The sequence below is a fragment of the Tamandua tetradactyla genome, chromosome 8, assembly GCF_023851605.1.
Source record: "Tamandua tetradactyla isolate mTamTet1 chromosome 8, mTamTet1.pri, whole genome shotgun sequence".
In the NCBI taxonomy this organism is placed as follows: domain Eukaryota; kingdom Metazoa; phylum Chordata; class Mammalia; order Pilosa; family Myrmecophagidae; genus Tamandua; species Tamandua tetradactyla.
In genome coordinates this window covers 36,300,798-36,327,485 of record NC_135334.1, presented here as the reverse complement: position 1 = coordinate 36,327,485, position 26,688 = coordinate 36,300,798, and the positions used below count along the sequence as shown (strand labels likewise).

At 36.1% G+C, this 26,688-nt stretch overlaps 1 protein-coding gene and 2 pseudogenes across 4 annotated transcripts in view; 2 read left to right on the top strand and 1 right to left on the bottom strand.

Moving 5' to 3' along the window:
* Nucleotides 1–26,688, top strand: part of GRIA4 (glutamate ionotropic receptor AMPA type subunit 4) — a 393,417-nt gene that overhangs the window by 125,024 nt on the left and 241,705 nt on the right. For all 4 annotated transcript variants that reach the window (XM_077113093.1, XM_077113096.1, XM_077113094.1 and 1 more), the window contains one exon: nucleotides 15,320–15,559. In XM_077113093.1, the coding sequence (XP_076969208.1) occupies nucleotides 15,320–15,559 (240 nt within the window). The remainder of the gene's footprint in view (nucleotides 1–15,319; nucleotides 15,560–26,688) is intronic.
* LOC143643853 (eukaryotic translation initiation factor 4 gamma 2 pseudogene) lies at nucleotides 1,512–4,685 on the bottom strand (annotated as a pseudogene).
* Nucleotides 10,754–13,566, top strand: LOC143643852 (elongation factor 1-beta pseudogene; annotated as a pseudogene).

Here is a 26,688-nt window from a genome sequence, read left to right as displayed (position 1 = left end):
ACAGTCACATATAAATAACTTCTGCCAAACTTTAATAGTTGCAATAGTCACAAAGGTCAGCCCAAGTTCAAGTTCATAGACCACAGATAACACTTTTTTTTACATCAAGTATCACAATGCTTATTGATAGGTACAAGTATATAAAATCAGGGCATAAACATGACTTGATAAATTAAGTAGACTTAATTTTAGTGCTATAATAAGAGAGACCAATTCAAATTCTCAGCATTTGTTTTACACACACAATAACCACTTCTAGGGCATTAACAATCTCTTGAAGCTGATCAGTTTTGTGCAAGTAAACCATGTTTCTTTTAAAAAGACTTGTGCACTTACCCAGGCTCAAGGATATTAAAATCTAGCACATAGAACCCATTACTAGATGTAGAAATACAGGCAATACACTATTACAGCAACAACCATCAATTACAATTAAGAATTTTTCTGTAACAACCAAATGGATAATCAAATACTACAACAACTCAAGTATTACTGAGCAAAGTGCATTTCTACAGTATTCAGTGTTGCTATTCAGCTTTCTAACTAAAAAAGCCTATGATAACTAGCAACAAAGAAGGTCCTTGCAATAGACTGCCTCTGATCAAGAACTTATGATGTAATTATTGCATGCTAAACATTAAAGGTATTCCTAAAATATTTGATGGTAGGTTGTGATAAAGACATTACACTACAAAAAAAAAAAAACTTATGCAGAAGGAAATCCTATTGACATGCTTCTGCTTTAAATATATGAAAACATTACAGTGCAATGAATTTTTGCAGTGGTTAGGTCAAATGCAATTATATCATAGCAGCAGTATGATTTGCACAATTTAAGGCTTTGGCTGATTTTTTGCTCGGCTTCTTCCTCCAATTCTTCTTCAGCAGTTTCTAGCCAGGTATTCTAGTTTGCTAGCTGCTAGAATGCAATATACCAGAAACGGAATGGCTTTTAAAAAGGGGAATTTAATAAGTTCTAAGTTATAGTTCTAAGGCTGAGAAAATGTCCCACTTAAAACAAGTTTATGGAAATGTTCCTCAAAGGTATCCATCCAGGGAAAGATACCTTGGTTCAAGAAAGCCAATGAAGTTCAGGGTTTCTCTCTCAAGCGAGAAGACACATGGCGAACACAGGGCTTCTCTCTCATCTGGAAGAGCACATGGCAAACACGGTGTCATCTGCTAGCTTTCTTTCCTAGTTTCCGGTTTCATGAAGCTCCCCGGGAGGCGTTTTCCTTCTTCATCTTCAAAGGTCGCTGATTCGTGGACTCTGCTTCCTGGTGCTGCAGCATTCTCTGCCCTCTCCGAATCTCCTTCATTCTCCAAAATGTTTCCTCTTTTATAGGACTCCAGAAACTTCTCAAGACCTACCAGATGGGTGGAGACATGTCGTCACCTAATCCAGTTTAACAACCACTCATGATTAAATCACATCTCCAGGGAGATGGTTTGATTACAGATTCAAACATACAGCATTGAATAGGGATTATTCTGCCTTTATGAAATGGGATTTAGATTAAAACATGGCTTTTCTTAGGGGACATGCTTCCTTTCAAACCAGCACACCAGGTTAGCCACTGATTCACCTGGAACCAAACCTTGCCTTTGCTTTGAAACTCTAGGATTATATCTTTCTTCCAAGAAAACCTCTTCTTCAATAATCTCCATGTCATACAAGTGAACAAAACAACATGCCTTTGGGGAATAGCTATTGCAGCAGTGCATTTGAAGAGCATAGAGAGCACTGACTTGTAGATCAACATGATCAGGACGGAATTTCTGCTTTGCTGGCGTGAAGGAAAGAATCAATTGTTTTTCCTACTCTAATTATTCTTTGGAACGAACAGGGGAAGAATCTCTTTCATCACTGGGTGAGTTTACTTTTACTAGAAATAAAGAAACTGGTCATCAGAATGATCATAAATCCTTTATCTACACGAAGTTTGGGAGAGATGTTATCTTTAATCCATTTTTAAATGGTTTGAAGGGATGGATCCAACTTGATTTGCTTCAACAGTTCATTCTCTAGTTTTAGGAGTGGGAGTAAGAAACTCAGCCCCTTTCCTTCCAAACTTTCGGACATGTGGTCCTTATTCTGATCAATTTCTGGGAGCATTTTCTTCATGTTGACCTTCCTTTGTTGAAAAAATTCTGTTAACCATTCCCAATTTTATAACTCAGCTAGTTGCTGACAGCAAAGTAAGAAGAGAGGAAAATGGGTGCCACTTTCCAGTGGTTGAGCTAGTTGTGAAATGCTCAACGGCTCTGAAATGATGGCATCAGCTGCAAACTGTGCTAAATATGATTTCACCGAGGGGATGTCAACCTCCAGTTTAGGGCACTGGCCCACTACATTCTGAAAAGCCTATATGAAGTTGTTGCTAGTGGCTATACTTTCATATTTGAGTAAACTGATCAGATAACTTGCTTTTTCTTTATCTTCATCACTTCTATCTAGTTGCAGGATGATTAGTTTGCTCAACATCTCAGGAAGAAAGTGTTCAGGAGCCCTCATTTCTCTTACTCATTTGCATTTCCACTATTCAGATATTCAATTGCAACCTTTTCAATTAATTTCAGCTGTTCTTTCTTTGAAGGTAGTGGCTTTTTGCTGGTCTTGGCAGGCTTTTCCTAGATAAGTGGTGGATTAGTTTTGAGACCAAGCTGATATGTCTGTCCCAGAGGTGTTGTTTGAATGTATGGTGGCTGTGCACTAGAAGGAATCATAATTATCTGGGCTGAAGCTTTGGCACTTGCTTTTTATTCTTTAGGAGAGACTAATCAGGCCTCAGGCTAATCTCATCTGCATTAAGCTGTCCTTTCTTAGAAAACCAAGGTGGCATTATCCTTCTATGGTCCTTGCAGCTGGGATAAGAGTACCTGGCTCTGGTTTTGGTAGAGCAGCTTAGCTCCTGAGTTTTCATAAACTTGCCTCTGATCTTCCTAAACTGCGATTGTGTGGGAGGCATAACGTGTCCCCTATGGCCATTGAAGAGTTGATTTGAATGATGGTGGGTGAAAATCTATCCTGGATAACTGCTGGACCAGTACCAATTCCACTTCCTGGCATTTGTCCCAACATATCAGCAAGTTCTCCAAGTGCGTCCCTGTCCATTTCATCCTGGGTGGCATAAATGGTCCCTCCAGAAAAAAGTCACTTCTCATCCCTTGAGCCATAGAAGCAGGAATAAACACTCCTAAATCTTTTACTGCATCTTGATGTATTTGATTGATCGTCTTTGGCCTATTATCAAGAAAAGCCTTGCGAGGCACCCAGTGGTGTTCTCACAACTCTATGGTATCCTACATCAAAAATAGAATCCTTGCTGGCAATTCCTTCATGAAGGGGCAAACTCGGGTAAAGTACCGATCCATTCAGGACTTAGCTCATTTATGATCTAATATAGGTCCCACTGTCCTCATTATCTGACAGACACACTCCAGATCCTCTCCCATATCTTTGAGTTGGACTCTCTTCTTTTCCAAAAGTACTTTGATGCATTTATGAAGGATAGATTCATGAATAAGATCAAGCTTGCCAAGTTCTCCAATGAATTTGTTCCCCAGCATCTTGATTTTAGGAATAGCACTCTGTTCCTTCTCCTCTGGAGGAGGAGATTTTTCTTGCTTATCATTGACATTGATATTTCTGGTTCGGCTTTCAAATTCATCTTGTAATTTGGAAATTGGGAGATACCTGAATATTGTGCTTTGCTTCTGTCCTGGTTGACCCTCTGCTACTCGGCCATCAATGTTTGGTGCATCTTCTCCCAATTGCAGTCATAGCTAAGCATACAGTGAGTTATACTTTGGTTCTTCTAGGTCTTTGTCCACAATCAGCAGTATGACCCCTTCGAGGATGAGTTTAAGACTCTACACCCACATCGAAGAGCTCAAGGCATAGTTTGTCATACTTTTCAGGAGGAAGCTTATTTAGCATGCCTCTTCCTTTCCTAAAGATTGCATCATGTTCTTTTTTGTTTTTGGAGTTGTTTGCTGCTGAGTTGTCATCTCATCTAGTGCTTCCTGCAGGAATCCATTTCTGAGCGTTTTGTCCTGGGGTTTTCCCCTAGGAACTCGCTGTTGCCAGCAGTCTTGGGATGGTGCTAAGGTGCACTCTACTTCCTTTTCCACCCAAGAAGCACTGAAAATAGAAGCAACCCCTTCTGAAACTGCACTCTCCACTTTGGCAGCTTAACAAAAAGAATCTTCAAAAAAATAATATTAATGGATGGGTGAGGAGGTGAAGGGATGGGAAAAACAATAAAACTTCACAGGGATCTCAGCAGCAGCCATTGCAGCTGCCTCCCTCAGGATCCGGTCATCTGGGACAGGGAAAGGAAGGGAAAGGGGGGTGGAAAACCAAAAGGGGGAAGGGAAAGGGGAGGAAGAGTTGGGGACGGCTCCAAGCTCTTAGCTCAGAGGAGTTGCTGCTGCAGCTACGCCCGGTACCCACCGCCACCTCCATAGAGCTCTGCTGGCTGCTGGCGCTGAGGTGCATTGGTCAGACTTCACCTCTTAGTGGGGGAGTAGCAACTTTCTGCAAGATAGTATGAGAAGGAAATACCATTGTAACCGCATTTGGAAAATATACCGTGCCACAGAAGTGGTGAAAGGCAATTAGATACAGAGATCTCGAATTCAAGAAAACGATTTGACTGAGATGGTACAGTTTGTGGAGCCATGATTTCATAGGTCCATCTAATTAAAGCCGAGAATTGAATGCATTCGCCTAAGAAATGTATTTAGAGTGAAAGAGCAAGTGGGGAGAGGAAATTAAAAGGTATACCAAGTCTTTGGAAAAGAATTCTTCAAAGACACTAGGAAATACCCAGAGAGATGAGAGGAAGTGGAGAGTGTGATATTAGAAAATCAACACAAGGGAGCATTTTGAGAGGTGCCCCCAGATGTCAAGCACTGCAGAGGATTCCTGTATGAGAGAGTGAAAATTTAAGATTTAAAATGTAGTTTGTGGGTGCACGGGTAGTTCAGTGGTAGAATGCTCGCCTTCCATGTGGGAGATCCGGGTTTGATTCCCCAACCATGCACCTAAAAAAAAAAAAGTAGTTTGTGAGTAGAAATTGAGTTGTTTGGGAGGCTGGAGCTAGGTGGCAGAGTAAGATGACTTGAAAATAGAGTAGAAAACTCCTTCCATAAAGGTGAGGATGAAACAGTAGAAAGAGATAAGAAATATGTGGCCAAAGAAGTTCTGTCCTTATAAAATGGGATAGAGTTGAGCTTGTTTAAAAGCAGTTAGAGGAAGCCTTTAAAGCAAAGTTGAGATACATAGGAAAAAGGACAATAGAGCAACGGTAAGTGTTCTTTCCATCTGTGGTGCAGTGATAGCATAAAAATCAGCACTTCACTGGAATTTATGGCCTACCACTTAAGAAACAATGAGCTAAAACTATGTCACTTGATGTGTATGCAATATAGGGCTTTACATTTTCATAAACAGTTTGACTTGGCTTGGCATCAGGAATGTAGCATCTGAAATAAAACTTAGTGACCACCTGAGAAAAAGACATTTAATTAATTGACACCATCAAGTAAAAGATGAATGGGTTATTACCATGTGTTTACATTTTTTATTTACATATTACATAATCCAAGTGATCTCATTAATGAAGCAGAATCTAGAATATAGACCTAAATGTGATAGGATTATTTCATTGAAAAATCTTACCCTGATTAGTGTTTGTATCCCAAATAGATATATATCATCATTAATATCTATTTAGTGACTAAGCATTAATTCTTGTTTACTGTATTTGGCCATTTTATATGAAAGCATTAACATTTAGTTTATTTCCCTATTATGTATGTTGATTACACTGATATTCAGTTTAGTTTACACTGATACTCAGTTTACTCTGATTAGTTTATGTATATATTATATAGTTTAAGAAATTACATCATTTGAGTGACTATTTGTATTGTGAGCAACAATAAATTTCATAGATTATAGCCCAAAGAGTGTTTGCAGAGCTAAAAAAGGAAATTATAATATTAAATATGGAAAATTATATTTTAAATTTGAATCTATTGTACCAAATATATTATTGTCCAGGGGATCACACTAAGATATTAACATTGAACATTTCAAACATTTCATTGACAATCTGTTTTCATGTTCAGCAAACCCAGTGATCCTCACCCACCAGCCTTATGAGCTAGATTAAATAGGCCAAAAAAAAAAAAAAGGTGTTCAAAAGAATAGTAATCGAACTGGAAAAAGCAAAACGTGATGAGAGGGTATGTACACAAGCAAAATTATCAGTCAGAGACTTACTATAGTTTCAAAATAAGTATATAAAAATAGATACGTAATAACATATTCTATGAAAAGTAAGAGAGAAGAAAGATATTTATGACAATTTTAATGAATGAGAACAGAAGATGAATAAAATAATAGTGTAGTAAGCACCAAAATAGTGGGAATTCATAACGATTAAAATGAAAAAAGTACGGAAGGCAAAATCAGTAGAGGGACTTTGTTAATAGTACATGAATTATTTTTGAACTTTTTATAGTAGTAAAATAGTTTTTACCCATAAAATTTAGCATAGGCAGATACTCAATTTGTGAAATAGATGAAAACAGAAGAGTTGTTGGTTTTGTTTTATTTTAAGGCATGGGAAAAAGCGATGTGGGCACAAGGGGCCCAGCCCTTCCCACTCTGTGCTGTCCCCCCAAAGACTTTCAGCTAAAGCCACCCAGGTCCTCCTAAGGAGCTCTTGCGTTTCATAGAAAAACACAGTATGGAAACCAAAGGTTGAAAATGGTATAATTTTAAGGGCCATGAGAGAAAAACATATTTAAATTCCTTTAATATTTAAATGTAAATTCATGAGTAGCTCAAAGAACATAACTTCTAAATCCTGTTTCTTTATATTTTCTTAACAAGTGTTAGAATTTGATAGATTCAGCATCAAAACTGAAAGCCAAGATCTTAGATCTGAGCTCTAAGCTTCTTCAATTTGTTTCTTAGTGGAGTAAAATTAAAATTAATTGAACTAGATTATTCACTATGTAAAAATTGAATCTGAGCCCTCAAATGGCTTGAAAAATCAGAACAGTAAGCTGTGAAAACAAGGAGCTGAGAAATGCCTCATTATGCAATAAATGCATAGTACTTACATAAATACATCCAAAAGTCTTTGTGGAATATTTGTGAGGTTAGGGTTTGATACAACAACTTGATTTACTGAATCATTTAAACTATGGAAACCAAATTAAGTTAAAATATAAGATCCCCAAATGTTAGAGTATGATGTTTCTTATATCTTACAAGCAAAGGGTCAGAACAAGCCTTCCAGTTTGCTTCACCTTCTCAAGTGATCAAACTTGAGTCCTGAGGTGAACACAGAAGTTGAGTTGGGTGTTCTTCCTCAATTGAATTTCTTTTAAAACTTATTACAGTATCTATGAAAATAATAGGAACTTGTTATCTAAAATCTGAATACTTCCTTTTTTTGGTTTTCAATCATGATAACCTCTAGTCCTCTTACTCTATTTTTAAACAAAAGAATTGTTTTTTTAAAAAATAGCACGTCATATAAGAAAACCATCACTCATTTTATGGTCACTTTTACCCATTTAAGTTATAAGTAATTATATTGTTTAGACTTTACACCCAATTTCAATAAGCATGAGAAACAACAAAAGAAACACTTTCAGGTTTATTAAATTTTCTTATTTATGTTTCATAATTTCCTAAAACTCAGATATTCTGGACTGTAGAGATAAATGTTATTAAGATAATTATTTTTTTTCAAATCCTGTAACTGCCTTTAATGGCATAAAATCTAATTTCTTTGTTTCCTAATGAACTATTCCTAAAATAAATACCTTGAGATTATCCCATACTCCAGACTTCTTAATGAACTTAGCAATTAAAGTTCTTAACTTCTTGAACTAAGTTGTATAAACCAACAAGGAATCGGACCTTTAACCTTGCATGATAAGCTATAATAATTTGGAATTCAGTCTTGCTTTACTGCATAAACAGTAAAAGAGTAGCCACCATTGCAAGTTTATCCCTTAAAATGTAAATTAGAAAACTCACCCAAGTTTGGACCAAAATTCAATCATGTTAGAAGAGTGTTCAAAATATAACTGAACAGGGATATTGAGAGGAATTTTGTCCTTTTTATGAATTTGCTTTATTATCTTTGAAACAATTGGAAACATGGAGAAAGGATGGCAAGGGTCCTTTTTCTTCACTGGGACTAGGTTCTAAAGGGTTTGGAATTGCTCTTTGCCTTAACTTTATGGCTACCTAGAAGCTACTCAGCTAGCTGCAGTTCCGTTAAGCAGTCCTGATACCCCAACAATAACTTTGCAGATCGCATGATTCAAGAAGTCTATAAAGTTGTGATAAAAAGTGAAACTGCAGTGTGAGGAGACGATTGTGGGAAAATGGCAGAGAAGAGAGCTCCAGGATAAAATCTCTCTGCCAGAACAACTATTAAACAGTCAGGAACTGTTTGAAACAACTATTTTGAAACTCCAGAGTCCAATAGAAAACTGTGCAGCATCCAGGGGAAAGTGGAGGAAGAGGCTGGTAAATTACAGTAAAGTCTAGTGAATTGCTCTCTCCACGTGGTGTTTGCCAGTACCCATCCCTCACTTAAGGGGCAGGCCACCATGGGGTATGGCCCCTGGCTACCTCACTGTCCCTAAAAAGGGGACATGAAAATCCTCTTCCAAAAGATCAGGGGTGAGCACCATCAACTGCTGATAAAGGCTTTAGATGCCCTGTCTCTAAGGGCAGCCATTGTTCCTGTCCGCCCTGGACAAAGGCAGCTGAGAAAGACACTATGTTTCCCCACAGCTATGGGGCGACAGTTCAAGGGCTCCATTTGCTGGTGAGGTCACAAAAGTACAGTTTTGGGAAGCTATGGAAGAAGCTCCTGGGCACTTGCTAAGCCCCTCCCCAGGGAAGTTTGGGCAGTTCTGTACCCCCAACATGGATCTCTGGCCTCGTTCTGCTGGGAAAGACTGACTTGGAAAAGTCCACTCCAGTGTGCTCAGCCACTGCTGAATTTGCTCTCCAGGCAAAAGCAGCTTGAGAAGACAATGAGAGCAGTGTAAGAAATTATTGAAACAGCCTGGCATAAAGAATTACCTACTTTAAACACCAGGAAAAGTGAGATCTGTCTCCTGAGAAATAGAGGAGGCATTCAAACTCCTTAAAATGGGGAAATCTAAAGCAACTAAGAACCCCAATCCCAGGAGAAGACATAGATCCAGAAATGACAGGGAGAACCCTGCAATTTGTGTTTGCCTTGGGCAGACTTCATTGATAGGAGGGCTGACACTCCAGAAAATCTCTGTCATTTCACCAGCTGGTAACAAAATCAACGAACAGTCATCCCAGGGAATAGAAACAAGACTTAACACTTCAAAATATTAAGGGCAGGCCATGGTGGCTCAGCAGTCAGAGTTCTTGCCTGCCATGCCGCGTTCGATTCCTGGTGTCTGCCCACGCAAAAAAAAAAAAAATTAAAATGTGGAAAATACAGAGAAAAAACTATGTCAAACAAACAAAAATGAAGAATAAGCAATAAGAAAATCTTAGTAAAAAAAATAGATATTTTAAAAAGGAACCAAACAGAACTACTGTAGTTGAACACCACAATAACTGAAATAAAAAGTTCTTAGGAGGTTTCAATAGCAGATTAGAGCTGACAGAAGAAAGACTCAGTAAACTTGAAGACAAGACTACTAGAATGAGTCAGCTATGTGGCAGAAAGAAAAAAAAGATTTATGAAAAGCACAAATAGCCTAAGAGACCTCTGGAACACCATCAAGTAGTCACAGAAGAAGGAAGAAAGGGGTAGAAAGAATATTCAAAGAAATAATGACAGAGAACTTCCCAAACTTAGCAAAAGACATGAATATGCATAACTAAGAAGCCCAGAGAAACAGAATAAACGTGAAAAAAAAATACACCCCATCATATATTAATCACACTGTTGAATCAAATGACAAAGAGAAAGTTCTAAAAGCTACAGTAGAAAAACAACATGTTATATACATAGGAGTCTCAATTAGATTGAGAGCCAATTTCTCATCAGAAACCCTGGAGGCAAGAAGGTAGTGGGTTGAAATACTTAAAGTGCCAAAAGAAAACTACCAACCAAGAATTTTATGTCTAAGAGATTTTCTTAAAGAAATGAGGGAAAAAATAAGACATTCCCAGATATACGAAAGCTGAGGGAGTTCAGCAACGTGAGGTCTGCCCTAGTGCTAAAGGGAGGCTCAGAATGAAAGGAAAAGACACTGGACAGAAAGAAATAAAGATTTCCAATGAAGGAAACCGTTTGGGCAATTACAAATGACAGTACTTTTGTATTGTATTTTTTGGCTTGTAATTCCACTTCTTGCTTCCTAACAGTGCTAAAATGCAAATGCTTAAAACATAATGATAAATCTATGGTTTTGGACATACAATATACAAAGATATAACTGGTAAAAAGTACAAAAAATGTGGGGGAACAGTGGTGTGTAAGAGAAGTGTATCTGTATGTTATTGACGTTAAGTTGGTATAAAACTAACTGTGACTGCTATATATTTGGGATGTTGAATTTTAACCCCATGATAAGCACAAGAAAAATATATGAAAAATATATCCAGATAGAAATGAGAAAGCACTGAATATGCTACAAAAAAAAATCAAATACATATAAAATCATTAATGGAAGAATTGAGAAACAAAAATAAGATCTAGAAAGATTAAATGGCAAGATGGCAGAAAAAAGTCCTACATTATCCAGTAGTGACTTTATGCGTAAATGGATTAAATGCTCAGCCAAAAAGCCAAAATGGCCAGAATGGATAAAAATTTTAAAAATAAAAAAAGAAAGAAAGCATGCCTGAACTGTACACTTTTTACAAGAGATTCACCTTAAATTCAAAGACACGGGTAGGTTGAAAGTGAAAGGATGGAAAAAAAATAGACAATGCAAGTTATAACCAAAAAAGAGCTGGGATGTCTATACGAATATCAGATAAAATAGACTTTAAGTCTATTTTTTATCATATTTATTTTTATTTATTGTCGAAACCAGTTTTGAAGGAAAAAAGCAGTAATTACATATTGATAAAGGACTCAATTTAACAAGAAGATATAATAATTATAAATATATATGCTTCTAACTGCAGAGTTCCAAAATATATGAAGCAAATACTGACAAATTTGAAGGGAGAAATTGACAATTTTACATTAATAGTCAGAGACTTTAATATACCGCTTTCAATAATATATCTATTATTAGATTAACATTTTGACAGATGACTAATAAAGAAACACAAGACTTAATGATAACTCTAAACCAACTAGACCTAACAAACATATGTAGAACCCTTCACCCAACGACAACAGAACACACATTCTTGGTGCACGTGGCTCATTCTCCAGAGTAACCATAGCTTAGGTCACAAAACAAGTCTCATTAAAGTTTTAAAAATATTGAAATCATATGATGTATCTACTTCAACCACAACAGCATGAAGTTAGGAATAAATAACAGAGGGAGAAATGGAAACTTTACAAATATATGAAAATTTAAACAGTGTACTCTTAAGCAACTGATGGGTTTAAGAGGAAATCAGGAAATATCTTGAGGTAAATGAAAATGAAAATACAATATACTAAAATTTATGGGGTGCAGCAAAGGCAGTGAGAAGAAGGAAAATTATAGCTCTATCAAAGATTAGAACAGAGATAAATAAAATGAAAACAACAACAATAAAAACTAGAATCATCAAAACGAAAAGTTCGTTCTTTGAAAGGATCAATAAAATTGACAAACCTTAAGGTAGTCTAATGAAGAAGAAAAGAAAGAACACAAATAACTGAAAGGAGAAATGAAAAGGGGGATACTACTACTGACCTCCTTGAAATAAAAAGAATCATAAGAGGATACTACAAACAATTGTACACCTATAAATTAGAAAACCTAAATGAAATGAACAAATTATTAGAAAGACACAAATTAACACACTGATTCAAGAAGAAACATTACAAAGCATGGTAATCAAAATAGTACGATACTAGCACACGGACAGGCATATAGACCGATGGAATTGTATTGAGAGCTATAAATCGACTTTCATAATTATGTCCAAATGATTTTTGGCAGGGTGGCAAAGACCACTCATTTGGGAAATAATAGTCTGTTCACCAAATGGTGCTTGGAAAGCTGGATCTCCATTTGCAAAAGACTGAAGTAGGACACACCGTATACCAATTCAACTTAAAAGGTAAATTTAAGTGCCATAATTATCAAACTCCTAGAAGAAAATATAGGAAAGACGCTTCAGGACCTTGTGTCAGACAATGGTTTCTTAGACTTTATACCCAAAGCATAAACAACAAAAGAAAAAATAGATAAATGGAACCTCAACAAAATTAAAAACTTTTGAGTCTCAAAGGATTTTATCATAAAAGTAAAGTGACGGGGGATGCAAGTGGTAGAATTCTTGCCTGCCATGCAGGAGACCCAGGTTCGATTCCTGGTCCATGCACTTCCTAAAAAAAAAAAAAAAAAACAAGCAAAACAAACAAACATTCAACAAATGGTGCTGCAATAACAGAATACACACGTGGAAAAATAATGAAATGTGACCCCGCCATACAGAATACCAAAAAAAAAAAAAAAGAAAGTAAAAATGATAACCAATACAATAAGAGAAAATATTTGCGAATCACATATCTAATAAAGGCTTAATATGCAAAATATATAAAGAAACCCTTCAACCTAACAACAGAAAACAAAACACAGTTTAAAAATGGGCAAAAGATCTTTTTTTCTTTCAGCACTGGGCATGGACTACATGTGTTCTTTTCCCTCCCCTGCTGCCCAGTTCCCGGATACAGCTGTCACCGTGGTTTTGGAGACCTAAAAAGCACAACCCGCTTCCAGGTGCCCAACCATTACTTGGTGGACAAGAGCCACATCAAGGGATATGTGCCATCACAAGCAGATTTGGCAGTATTTGAAGCAGTTTCCCCCCACCACCCGCCAACTTATATCACACCCTACATTGGTGTAATCACGTCAGATCTCATGAGAAGGAAAAAGCCAGCCTGCCAGGAGTGAAAAAAGCTTTGGGCAAGTATGGATGTGAATCTGCTAATGTGGAAGACACCACTGGAAGTGGAGCCACAGATTGTAAAGATGATGACGACATTGACCTTTTTGGAGGAGGAAAGTGAAAAAGCTAAAGGGCTAAGAGAAGAATGCCTTGCCCAGTATGAGCCCAAAAAAGCCAAAAACCCTGCACTTTTGCCAAGTCTTCCATCTTCCTAGATGTGAAACCTTGGAATGATGATACAGATATGGCCAAATTTGAGGAGTACATCAGAAGCATTCAAGCAGATGGCTTGGTCTGGGGCTCTTCTAAACTAGTTCCAATTGGGATATGGAATTTAAAAACTTCAGATTCAATGTGTGGTTGAAGATGACAAGGTTGAAACAGATATGCTGGAGGAGCAGATAACTTCTTTTGAGGATTATGTGCAGTCCATGGGTGTTGCAGCTTTCAACAAGATCTAAGATCCTTCCTGGATCATTGCACTTCAATAAAAGTTTGGGGAAAAAATGGGCAAAAGATATGAATAGACATCTCTTCAAAGAAGATACACAAATGGCCAAAAGAAACAAATGAAATTTCAACATCATTAGCCATCAGAGAAATGCAAATCAAAACCAGAATCTCATACCCACTGGGATGACTACTACTAAAAAAAAAAAAATAGAAAATGACTAGTGTTGGAGAGGATGTAGAGACATAGGAACACTCATTCGTTGCTGGTAGGAATATAAAAATGGTGCAGCTGCTGTGGAAGACATTTTGACAATTCTTCTGAAAGCTAAGTATAGAATTACCATATGGCCCGGAAATCCCACTTCCTGTCATATATCCAAAAAAATTGAGAGCAGGAACTTGAACAGACATTTTTACATGAATGTCCATAGCAGAATTATTCAAAATTGCCAAAAAGATGGAGGTAGTCCTACTGTCCATCAAATGATAAATGGAGAAACAAAATGTGGTATACACTTAACAATGGACTATTATTCAGCATCATAAAGAAAGCAAGTTCTGATTACGTGACAACACGGATGAACCTTAAAAACATTATACTCAATGAGATAAGCCAGATGCAAAAGGACAAATATTGCATCATCTCATTGATATGATATAATGAGAATAATCAAGGTCATAGAGTGAGAATCTAGGATGCACTTTACCAGGGGATGTCGTGGGAATAGCAGATAGGAAGTTAAGTCCTAAAATGGATAGGATTCCTATTTGGAACAATGAAAGTGTTTTAGTAATGGGTGGTGGTGATGGTAGCACAACATTGTGAACATAATTACCATTAAAATATATTTCTGAATGTAGTTAAAGGGGATATTAGGTTGTATATATGGTAATAGAATATATATTTTTAAACCCATGAAACTGCACTACACAATGAACCATAGGTTAAACCATGGATTATAGTTAATAATGCAGTTATAATAATGTCCTTTCATCAATTATAGCAAATGTGCCACACCAATGCAAAGTGTTAATAATACGGTATATATGGCAATCCTGTATTTTATGCATGTTTGTTCTATAAACCTAGAACTTCTCTAATAAAAAAAATGTAAAAAGTGGAACTGTGACTACAAAGTAAACAAATAAATAATTAAATGACAATGTAGGCTGAGTAACAAATCCAGTCCAATTTAAAATAGGAAAAATATATATGCATATCACTTAGAAGGTCGGCACTACTTAAATGCCCTCCTCTCAGTGTTCAGAAATTTCACAAATGAAATCTATTATTACATGCAAGAAAAATTTGCATACCCATCACACTTAAAATCTCTAGCATAGAATTTGGCACATTATCATGGCATGCTTATACTATTTTGTTTTAGTCAAATTGCCCTTTTATTTAAACTATGTCCTTGAGTATGGCCACATATAGCCTCTTGTCTCATTAAAGGCCAGGTTTTAAGTAGATGCTCAAGAGTTCATTAAATGATTATATACTCTATTCGTGTGCTTGAGCACAAAGCAAAACTTTTAATAGGTTGCAAACAAAAGATGGGGTAAAAATGAGAACTAAGCAAATGAAACAGCCAGCTAAATTGACAACCTAACATTGTTTACCTCACAGTCCTCACTTTTACTCTTTGCTTGTATTCCTGACATACCAATGTGTGTGATTTTTTTTTTTTTTAATTTTAGGCTTTGACTTAAATCAGCCATTTTAGAGTGTGTTACTAGTTTTGTTTTTCTTCTTTGCAGTCTGTTCCCAGTACTCGAGAGGAGTTTTTGCCATCTTTGGACTCTATGATAAGAGGTCAGTCCATACCTTGACCTCCTTCTGCAGCGCCTTACACATCTCCCTCATCACACCAAGCTTCCCTACCGAGGGCGAGAGCCAGTTTGTGCTGCAGCTGAGGCCTTCCTTACGAGGCGCACTCCTGAGTCTGCTGGATCACTACGAATGGAACTGTTTTGTCTTCCTGTACGACACAGACAGGGGTAAGTCTCAATTCCCCATCTACCTAGACGACTCTCATTTTCTAACTGAAATGGCCCTGTATCATAGCTGTGACTTAGCAGAATATTTTTGTTCCTCAATATGGCTAAAATCAGAAAATGGTTGTTAAATGTTAATCGGTATTTTTTTTTCTTGACTTTTGGGGGAAAATAGCAAGCTTACTCTTGAATAAACCATGTTCTGCACTTTCACTGAAATAAGGATGTATTTTTCAGTATCTGTGATGTTTCAGGTACAATTACAAAATAAACACATCCTTACCCTCAAATGCAAATGATTTAACGTTTTGGAATATCTTCAAATAATGGCAAGTTGAGCCCTAGCAGTGAGTTTGTAATACAAAATTTTAATTAATAATTAAAGGGTCGTGATAATGACAGTGGAGATTTTGTGGTAAGGCTTCTGCTTTCTGGCTACCTTTCACTTTAGCTTTGTTTGGATCTAAAGATTAATAAGCGATTCCTATGTGTTTTGGAAACAAAATGAATGACTAACACATTATTAATTATTAACCGTCCACAATCCATAAACTTTTTATACAGGTTTCATATAGTTTGATTTTTTCAGTTTAAGACATGGCTTAAGGAGTTCCCATGTGTTTTTCTTTTCAATTCTGTTTTTATTTAGTGACTGGAATCATAGCAATATAATATATTTCAAAATGATCATTTGAGGAAGCATAGGAGTTTTGTCTTCAGTTCTTTTTTCTTCAGACACCATAGTTATGGGAAGACAGGATGTAGACTAAAGGCAACATCTTAATGTCTTTGAAAACAATTCAATCTATGAAATGAGTAAGGATAACAAATATTCTTTACTTCCTCATTAAAAAATATGAACAAGCAAAATAAGTCTTTTGAAGATATATCTACCTTCAAAGTACAAAGCATAATTTTCTGATTTTCTAAGGTGAAAATCCATGGAATAAATTCATCTTTCTCAATAAAATTCACATCCTTACTTAGTTGGAAACAGTATTCTATATAAGACATCACATGAATGGTGGTCTTGGAACATCATTGATACTGACATTCTTACTAAATTAGCCTTTTAGAAACAAGCTCAATGAATTTAAGATCATCAGCATATTTTCTATATGGTTGCACCACACTCTAATTATCATTTTGAAATAGGAGAACCTACCATTTGATCATTTTCCAATAACTAACAATCCAAAGCATTCTAGGGAATGAACTGTAGATTAAAGAAATTGTCATTCTGTCCATTTCTAACTGTTGGAAAAACCCTTAAGTAAGAAGCCACTGAAAATTGAAACATAATCTCAAGAAATATATGCTGGTGGTGTGGATGAGATGCCTCTGCCTGTGGTTCATTATGACATAGCTCAGTTTTCTACTTTGGGCAGAAGAAAGACACTTATTTTATAATATCTTGGTCTCACAGAAATACCAGTTGGACTAAGGTCTCACTTTTTCCTCTGTTCCTGTCTAGACCAACGCGTACCAAGTAGAGGGTATGCTGTTCATGCAAACATTCCAAAAAAAAAAAAAAAGGAACAAAAGTGGCATTTTGCTTTTACACACTTTATACTTTCCAGCGTCCTCAGTACTGCATAGGAAGTCAGATGTGCCAACCTTGAGCCAATCCCTATACAGCTCCACATGGAACATCTCTGCTGTTAAGCAGGCGTATTTGATTATTTACACAATCTTTCTCCCGGTTAACTTTCTTCTTGCGAAGACTTAAATTCATCATAGTAAAAAGCACTATTTCTTTTAATATGGCACCTTATAAGCTTTAACCTACTTATTAGCTCATTGCACAAAACCTAGCTTCTCCTTGTAGTCATCCTAAAATTAAACTTCTCTTCTTCTAACCAATTGATGCAATTTTTACCTTCATTCCCTTCAGTAATTGCTTCAGACTGAATAGCTAGTCCTCTGTATTGTCGACCATTGTAGTAACTGAACTTCAGACAGATACCTTTATTCCAAGTAGTAATTGCATGAATGAAAACTAACCTGTCAGGAGAATAGCCATTGCTTGATTTTCAGATGGCCTAACCTTCCATGATATCATCATGCTTCCCAATAGCCTGGTTCACTCAAAAGGGACAAGAATAATTGTTTCACCCTTTGAAATTATTGTGGTCATTTTATAAGGTGAGGATCACAAGCCTCATTTACTTCCTTTAAATATGGTGCCTATGATTGGGGATCACTCTCACCAAGTTATGAACATGATTAACTTCAATCATAAATATAGTTGTTTTTTGTCCACATTTGACTTAAGAAAAATAAATGCACTTGAACTGCATTGTCTCTAAGGTCCAGTAAAATTATTTTATACTTTCTTTCTGTTTTATAATTCTGTTATTCTAGCCTCCCCTTGTAAATGGTGAACAGAAAGAGAAAGAGAGTAGTTGGCCTAAGTGATCTCTATCAGCCAGTGATCCTTTGCTTCCATTCATTTGATTGCCTCCAAGGAAAAAAGAAACCACTGATTTGTTTGTTCATTCAACTTATCTGTTTAACCTTCAGTAAATATTTATTGTTCAAGTTGTCTGTATCAGACACTTTGACAGGTACTAAAGATGCAATGATGAGCAAGACACTTCTGAAAATAAATGTACTCACTTGCTACAAAGTCATTAGAAAATCATAAATAATGCTCTACTTGACAATCAGAAATTTGCCTTTGATAGTTTGGTGGCTTGGAGCTGAGTACCCCAGAAAAATATGTTCTTAAACTTAATCCATTTCTGTGTGTGTGAACCTATTGTGAATGAGACCTTTTGACGAGCTTACTTCAGTTAAGGTGTGGCCCAACTGAATCAGGATAGGTCTTAATCTCATTACTAAAAGCTTTAAAGGGAAGACTGCAGAGGATGAGAATGCTGCAGGTGGGACCGGCCAGAAGCTGGAAGTCAATGGAACTGCTAAGCCAGGAAAAGCCACAATGTATATTTGCCATGTGACAGAAAAGCCAAGGACCAAGATTGTCAGCAGCCAGCCCCCAAATGATACAGTATTCTGGGAAAAAACATCACCTTGATGACACCTTGATTTTGGACTTCTTTTAGCCCCAAAACCATGAGCCAATAAATTCCCAACCGATTGCATGATATTTGCCTTAGAAGCCAGGAAACTAAAACAGACAGCTTGATATTTTAAAACTTGATTTGCATTACAACTATTTTCCAAAAGGGTCACAGCCTTTTTTAAGATAAACAATTATAAGACATTATTTAAATGTAAACTTTAATAATATTTTGAATTGATAAATGAATTAGTCTCATTATACCAGCACTGTCCAAGGGAATTTACCATGGTGGAAATGTTCTATATTCTGGGTTGTCAAATATGGTAGCCACCAGCCACATGTGGCCATTGAGCACTTGGAATGTGGCTTGTGTAACTGAGAAATTGACTATTTAGGTTTAATTGTAGTTAATTTAAATTTAATTAGCTACGTAGAGCTAGTAGCTATCAAGTGGACAAAAAAGCAGCATATGAACTCATATGAAACATTATATTTCACTTTGAGTGAAATTTCCAAAACTCTTCTTGACTCATGTTTAACTATGTGAGAAAAGCACTCAGTGAACACCCTGTGCAAAATCCTTTTACAGTGATTTTCACATTGCATTATGTATACATTTACATGTCTTTTCTTTGGGGGAGAAGTGCTTCTCCAGTAATTATTTTATCTTATTACATTTAGAACTTTTGTGTCTAACGTAGTAACCTCTGATAGGCATGCTATAAATGTGAAATGAATTCATGAACTACTCAAGTGAAGGACTTGACAAAATGTATCAATTTAGGACTCAAATAGCTAATCATATAATTCAATTTTGATTAATGGTACCAGAGATTAATGGATTAAATAGTTAATAGAATAGCCAAAATAAAAAACTCACCAGGAGGGATGCTATTTGAATTAAATGCAATTTTCGTATCATGAAAAATGTCAGGCAGACTGAAAGATAACATTTTTGACTTAGACCCAATTAAATAAAATATTTAGAAAATTTTTAAAAATCAGTTTATCCAGTTATATAAAACCCTGAAAGTTTTTCAAATCTAATTAATATGATGTTATTTTCCTTAAGTGAAAATATTCCATTAATTTAAGCATGATAACATAAAAAGATATGTTCCCCATTGAAATAAAGCTTTTCAGAAGAATATGCTTTTTATCTGTGTCTATTGCCGAGAAAGTTAAGCGTTTATAATGTGTGCCACAACTGGCCATGTGCTAAATTTATGATTGAGAAGGAGATGAGGAGAGGCATAAATCTGAAATTATTAAAATTCTAATGACCAGAGTCAATATTTTTCAAAATGGATCTTGTTTTACTTAATCTTGGTCCTTGTTAATGCTTAAGGTTTTGCTTTCATTAGGGCTTCCCAGGTTAATGGTATTATTTCAGAGTTGGCTAAATATCTTGCATTATCCAATAGCTTAATAAATGTATAGCAGCATGCAAATAGTTCCTAGGAGAAATATATTTGGCAAAGCACAGAACAGAAAACTTTCCTTTGACTTGTTTTCTCTGGTCTGTTTTGTTTCTTTTCAGGGGAGAGTTAATTTTTTTTTTTGACAAAAATATATATCCTACACATTGCATAACACATTTTCAGAAACCTAGGAAACTATGTTCTGGATGGCATAATATGTATACATTCTAACCCACACTGTAGCTGGTACATGAAATGATGCATGAAGGGTTTGGAAAGAGGAGAGCATGTTTCCGTGGGGATGCGAAGAGAACTTATTTTTTGTCTACATTTTGGATTCCACTGTATAGATGTCTTTTATTTTAAACTGCGTTAAATCCCTTTACAAAAAAAGTTGAGATCTAAGTAACAGAAAACGAATAAATGAACAGCAAGGGGTAGCAACACCTTCATATTATTTATCTTCTACCCCTCAATCAAAAAAACCTATATGAAATAACTTTAGGTAGCCTTCCTATCTTCCTCTTGGAGTCTGAACTCCAATTCTCTTTTCCTTGGTTTTTGCCCCTGGCTATTCCATTCTTTCGCTCTTTTTCCTTCTTTACTCAGAGTCTAGAGCAATGGCTTGATACACAAAATTGCTTCAGGAGCACCAGGAATGCTCATCCTTTTCTCGTCCTTTGCCAGTTCTGGATACCTAAAATATTCTAATCCATAAATAATGTTAGGAGGATGACCGAGCAATTAATTCAGAAATATGACATATTGGCTTCAGTTCACACCAAAGTACAATGCTGATGCTAGTAGCTTCTTTGAAATTTCTTTTAGATAAGGGTGGAAAGGGAAAGATACAGAGTAAATGTAAGCATATAAATTGTTTATATGCCTATAAATTGTTTATATGGCTTGTAGCTACCAGAGAGGAGCTTTTAGAGTCTGCTGTGCAGATTGCAGAGACCGTTCTTTTCCTGATTCTTCCTATCCTCAATTCGTAATTAACAGACATGCTAATACTCTCTCTGACACACTTCTAAAATTTATTGCACCACTTAAAATGTCTCTGGCCCATTTTCCTTATTAAAAACAAAATTAGAAGCATAATATCAAAACAGAGTTAATTGACATATAAATTGAGGAGAAGTAAGAATCTTTCAGATTCTAAACTTACACTCTCCAAGAAGGAATAAAAATTTGTCTTTAACACTTGGTCATATTTAACCATGTTTTCAACTTATTTCCTAAACCAGAAAAAAAAAAAAAGTCTTCCAGTCTAGAACCCTCACTAGAATATAGACCTTTTTTAAAAAAAATCTCCCATGCAGACTCTCAGGCAGTTATCTGTGTTTTTAGTGAACCCATCAGGATTTAGACTAGTATCATATCCAAATATATTTGCTTATTAGTCTTTATTACATTTATGGCCACGCTGACAAAGGCAAATATTTACTTGGTGCCAGTTGCTGGGTATAAGGACAATCCATTCCACCAGGAGGAGGACAGCACTTAATTGTACCCTTCAAGCAAGCATCCACGTTTTCCTGCTGGAAACAGCCCAGTGGGAGAACCAAAAAAGATACATGTATAAAAATAACAGTAGACTTTTCTATGGAGATGCTCAATGTACTTTAGAGGGAAATAGTAATCAGAAACAGGCAAGGCAACTCTCGCTCCCTTTGTGGTATCTCCTTTGGAGTTAGTGCAGTATTTATCCCCTGCCCTCGTTAACCCAGATACCTCAGGCTGTTACCAGCTGTCTGCTTTCACACACTTCAGTTAGGAAGGAGAGCAATGGACTGAGGGCTGAGTGATTGGGATAAAGAAATGTCAGTGTTGTCTTAGAGAAGTGTATGTGTGCGATCCCCTTTCCCCGATGAGAGGAGGCAAAGGGAGGTGTCTGCCTATCTATCACCTCCCACTCTCTCTGGTTAAATGCTGGAAGTTGTATCCTGAAGAAGTGCTGAAGTCTATCAAAGAGAATAAATCAGAACACATCTGACAAATAGGGGGATTGAGCAAAGAATGACGGTATGAAACTAAAACAAGGGTAGTCAAAGAAAGAAGAGAACAGAGGAAGGAGCAGCAAAATAAGCAATTGGAGAGATTCTGGATACAAAGTACAGAATCCTACCGCTGCTTTTGTGGGATCGCAGCCTCCCAAAAGTTTATCTGAAGGGTTGTAGAGGCCTGAGTGCAATGGAAGGGAAAATAAATATGCATGAACATTCACACGGGATCAGTTTAGTAGTCCTCCTTTAGTAAGTACTAGACACGTATTTTGACTGGGAGCAACTGCCTGACTGTTCTTTCTTTCCCCTTTTCCTCCCAATATCAGTATTCAGTATTCAATCTCTGAACAAGAGGTAAGGGTGGAACTGGATAATACCTTTGGAGGCCTAAAAACTGGAAAGTTAATTGTGTCCCACCCCATATAAATTCAAAATTCAAACAATAAAACTACAGAATACTTAAGCATTTGAGAGTTAAAGTTCTAATTTTTCACATGGTGACTATTTTGATGCTTTCTTTGAAATAGTAAATCTTTATTTAAAAACTTCTATTTTGATAAAGACCTGAGCATATCTTTTGCCTGCATATGCAAACAAAACAGAGAGGATGATCAAAGAGAGAACATGTGTTTTGAGAATCTTCAAATTGATGGAATATGGATATAATGTTTTAGCTGCTTTCTTATCTGAAAGAGACAAAGCTGCCTAGGCTTTCTCACCAGATCCACCTTTCAGTGGCCAACCCTCTCTAGAGCAATACATTTGCAAATGATTCATAAGTTCCTGATGATTTCTTCATTAAGAAATGATGCTGATTTTTGAATCTGGAGGGGAAAAAATCTTCCGTTTAGAGCTCTTATTGAACATATTGCTTCGAGATAATTTATATTGCCTCAATGAGTTTTTCTTCTATTATAAAAATAAAACAAATGTGTATGTAATGACAATACACAATTAAGACTGAAATCCTTACAGTGCAAAGCATGTCAGAGATAAGGTTTGCTCAACTGATGTGCTTTAGAACATTGCCACTAGGTTGCAATACATACAATATCGAGATTATGGGAAGCAGTAACCTATTTGATGCAATGGAAAGAATTTTCAGATGCAATTTCCTTGTATTTGAAGCTATGACAGCCCTGCCAATCTTTTGCATCTTCAAATAGAGATAGCTCTAGCATATTGTCAGTGTTTGGAACAATCTTAAGAGCACAGGCCTAGGTGCCTAGATTCAAATCCTGGCTTTACCATTGATACATTCCTGGCCTTGGGTCAGTTCCTTAAAATTGTTAGGCACAAGCTTTTTCATCAGAAAGATAGGATCAATAATCAAATGTGCTAGGTCACTGTGAGTTAATATATGTAAGTATGTATAAAAGTTCCTGGAATGGAGTAAATACTATATAAGTTTTAGAAATTATTCTATCATTATTTTTATCATCCTTATTATTCTTTCTTTCCCATTTTCTTATCATTTTTAGTATACTAATGACATTGTAATTTATATTTATATTTAAACTCCAATATAATATTTATAATTTTAATATTCTTCATCTTACATCAAAGGTGTTTGGTTAATATTCTACATTTATGAGGCACAAAACATAATACATGGACATGTCTGAGTATATATGTTAAAATGATGAAGAAACGAACAAGCATAAATTCATGATGGATTATTCTGTTTCCTTCATAGCTTTCCCTTCCCCTGACTGCTTCTAAAATACTGTTATTCACGTCTACCTTAGGCCCCTTTGCTTTGGTCATCTAAAATACAAAGCTGCATCTGTCGCTTTCCTGATTAGAATGATTTCATGACTTTTCATTATCGTTGATATAAAGTCCAAATTCCTTACAAGACTCTCTACTCTGTCTCCTGCTTGCTTCTCCAGTCTCATTACAGAACCTAAAACACAAGGTCCTAGCCACACTGACTTTTCTAAAGTTCTTTGAGCACGTTAGATTCTTTCTCTTGCCTTGAGAGCTCTGTATATGCCATTCTTGCAACCTCAAACATTTTTTTCATTCTCCCGTGTCAACCAGTATTTCTCTCTGGTTCTAGTACTGACCTCTTCAGAGCCATCTTCCATTCACTTGACCAGGGTGAACTATCTGTACCACACACCACAGATATGCTTCTTCTGTGCTTTAAAAGCTTTGATAAGATACAGAAATTTTACTTACCGGAAAACTCTGCTATGTGTTTGGAAACAATAATTTGATAAGCTACTTGTATTAGAATGATATTCCAAGGAAAATACCCCAATTGGTAGAACAGAAGGAAATTGTTCTATGTTGGGCAGTGAATTGGTTAAGGATAATTTAAGCTGCAAGTAATCGCAAACCCTAACAGAGGCTTACAAATATATATGTATGAATATGCATAACAGTATGGAGATGAGCTGCTGCTGTGAAAGCTCTCTTGAGCTCTGAGAATCAGGCTTCTGTCACTGGTGCTACATCATCCTCAACACGTGGCTTCACTCTAAGGTCCACGGTGGCTACTCAGGCTTCAATCATATCTACACCGCAGTCCATAGAAAGGAGGTTAGGGAGGATAAAACCACGTTTACAATTCATGTTCTAACATATGACATTTCCCTCATATGACATTTCCCATTGATCAGATCTTAACCCTATCCATAATTGAAGGTGGGAAAATGGAGTTTTCTATGCATATGGCTATAATTCCTCAAATGCCATAGAGGGGCACCGTTCCCTGCAGGACCTTTGTTTTATGGAACAGCATTTAGAAATTGGCATCATGGCTACATTTCTTCATAGCACAGAGGGGAGTACCGCATGTGGCAGGACGGAGAATGAGGAAAGCTGTTGGTGTTGGGCACAGGAGAGAATGGTAGAATTATCATGAGGTAGGTATTTCAGGTGGTTTGTTGTGGCCATGAGAAATTATTTCTGTTCACTATCCATCCTATGAAGTATTCAGTAAAATTTGTATTTTAAATACTTAAAATATAATTTTGAGCAATATAAGTAAATTTATGTTGCTTATAAAATACTTCCTGAGTAAATTTGTATTGTTCATAAAGTTTTGTTGACAATGGATTTGTTGAGAGCAAATCCTACTCTGCATCTGACACAAGGCAAAAACCTGTTGCTTGTGAGAACAGCCCAAGGTAGTTTAGTTAGACTGTCACAGGTTCGTCATCACTTATAGGATTAATTACTACTCACTTCACACAGTCCACATAAACCGAATTCTTGCAGTGCATCTAAATAAAATGTTTTGGACCTTTTCTCAATGTCTTTTGTCATGTTACCTATGGCACCTGAATGCCCTTGCCTGTTTCTTCACCCTGATTAACTCCTGAGACCCCTTCAAATATAGCTTCCCAGAATCCCTTCATTGATTCCTGTCCTCAATGGTCTCACGTAAATGCCTCTATCATTCCTGTGAGTTGGGCTATAGTGGAATGTTAAGACAGGTTCTGGAGCCTGCCTGTCAGCCCCCAAACCCAGCTCTTGTAGCTTGCTAGTTAAATACTTTAGGCAAGTTGCTTTGACTTCTCTGGACCTCAGCTTCCTCTATGTAAAATGCAAATACTTAATTTGTTTTATTGTAATTGTAGGTCTGTCATCCCTTAGGAAATGCCAAATACAGAGCTTGCCACAGAGTAACATCATAATAAAAGTTGAGCGCATGCACACAGAAATGAGTTCGATGAAGGAATGGTAAATGGCAATGTGTAGTCAAATAGCCAGCTGACCAACCAACTTTTTGATGCGTCTTCCAAGAAAAAGTTTCTATTTTAAAATAACATTATTGTTTTCAAAGACTGAGAATCCAAAGCCGTTCTATAGCTAAAAAATAATCACATAAAATGTGGAAAACAAAAAGCCTCCTTTAATAGTATAAGGCAAACCGTTTGCTCGAGTTAGTATTTCCCACTTCTTTTTGTAGCTTCCGCTTTTAAAATTTTATATTAGGCTTGAAAATCTAAAAGATAAATCCCTGTACCTTATCCTTCTTCAAGTTTTTTAATAATATTCCTGATATTTATTTTATTTCATGAAAATTTTAAATTATGTTCTATAATTCTAAGAAAAGTCTCTTGAATTTTGATTCAAATTTTATTGTATCTGTAGAAAAATTGGAGGTTAATTGACATCTATGCAGTAATGAATCATCCAACCCTATATGCATGATATCTTTCTCTATTTAGGTTTTCAATATATTTCAATAATTTTCTATAATTTTCCCATGCCAGAATTAAACACCATTTGTTAGATGAATTCCTTCCAATTTTAATGTTTTTCTTGCTTGTGTAAAAGCAACTTTAATTTTTGTGTGTGTGCATAGAAATGCATATCCAACTTGCAGTTGGTGCCTTTAGGACCTCTGAAGTTTCTCCTAATAAGTAGTTTATAAATTTTTCAGGTTTTCATAGGAAAAATAATGCAAGCAACGATGGTTTTATCTCTGTCCCTATAATCTTTCAACCAGTTATTTCTTTTCCTTGTCTTACTATGTTTACTAGGGCATCCAATTTAATACTGAATAGAAGTAATGATAATGCCAAAGGGAAAACATGTAATGTTAATCTATAAAGTGTAATATTTTCTTACATTATTCAAAAAATAAAGAGAGCGCCCTTTAATTCCTACTTTGCTATAAGTTTTGCCCAAATTTATCAAATATTTTTTACCATATACTAAAAT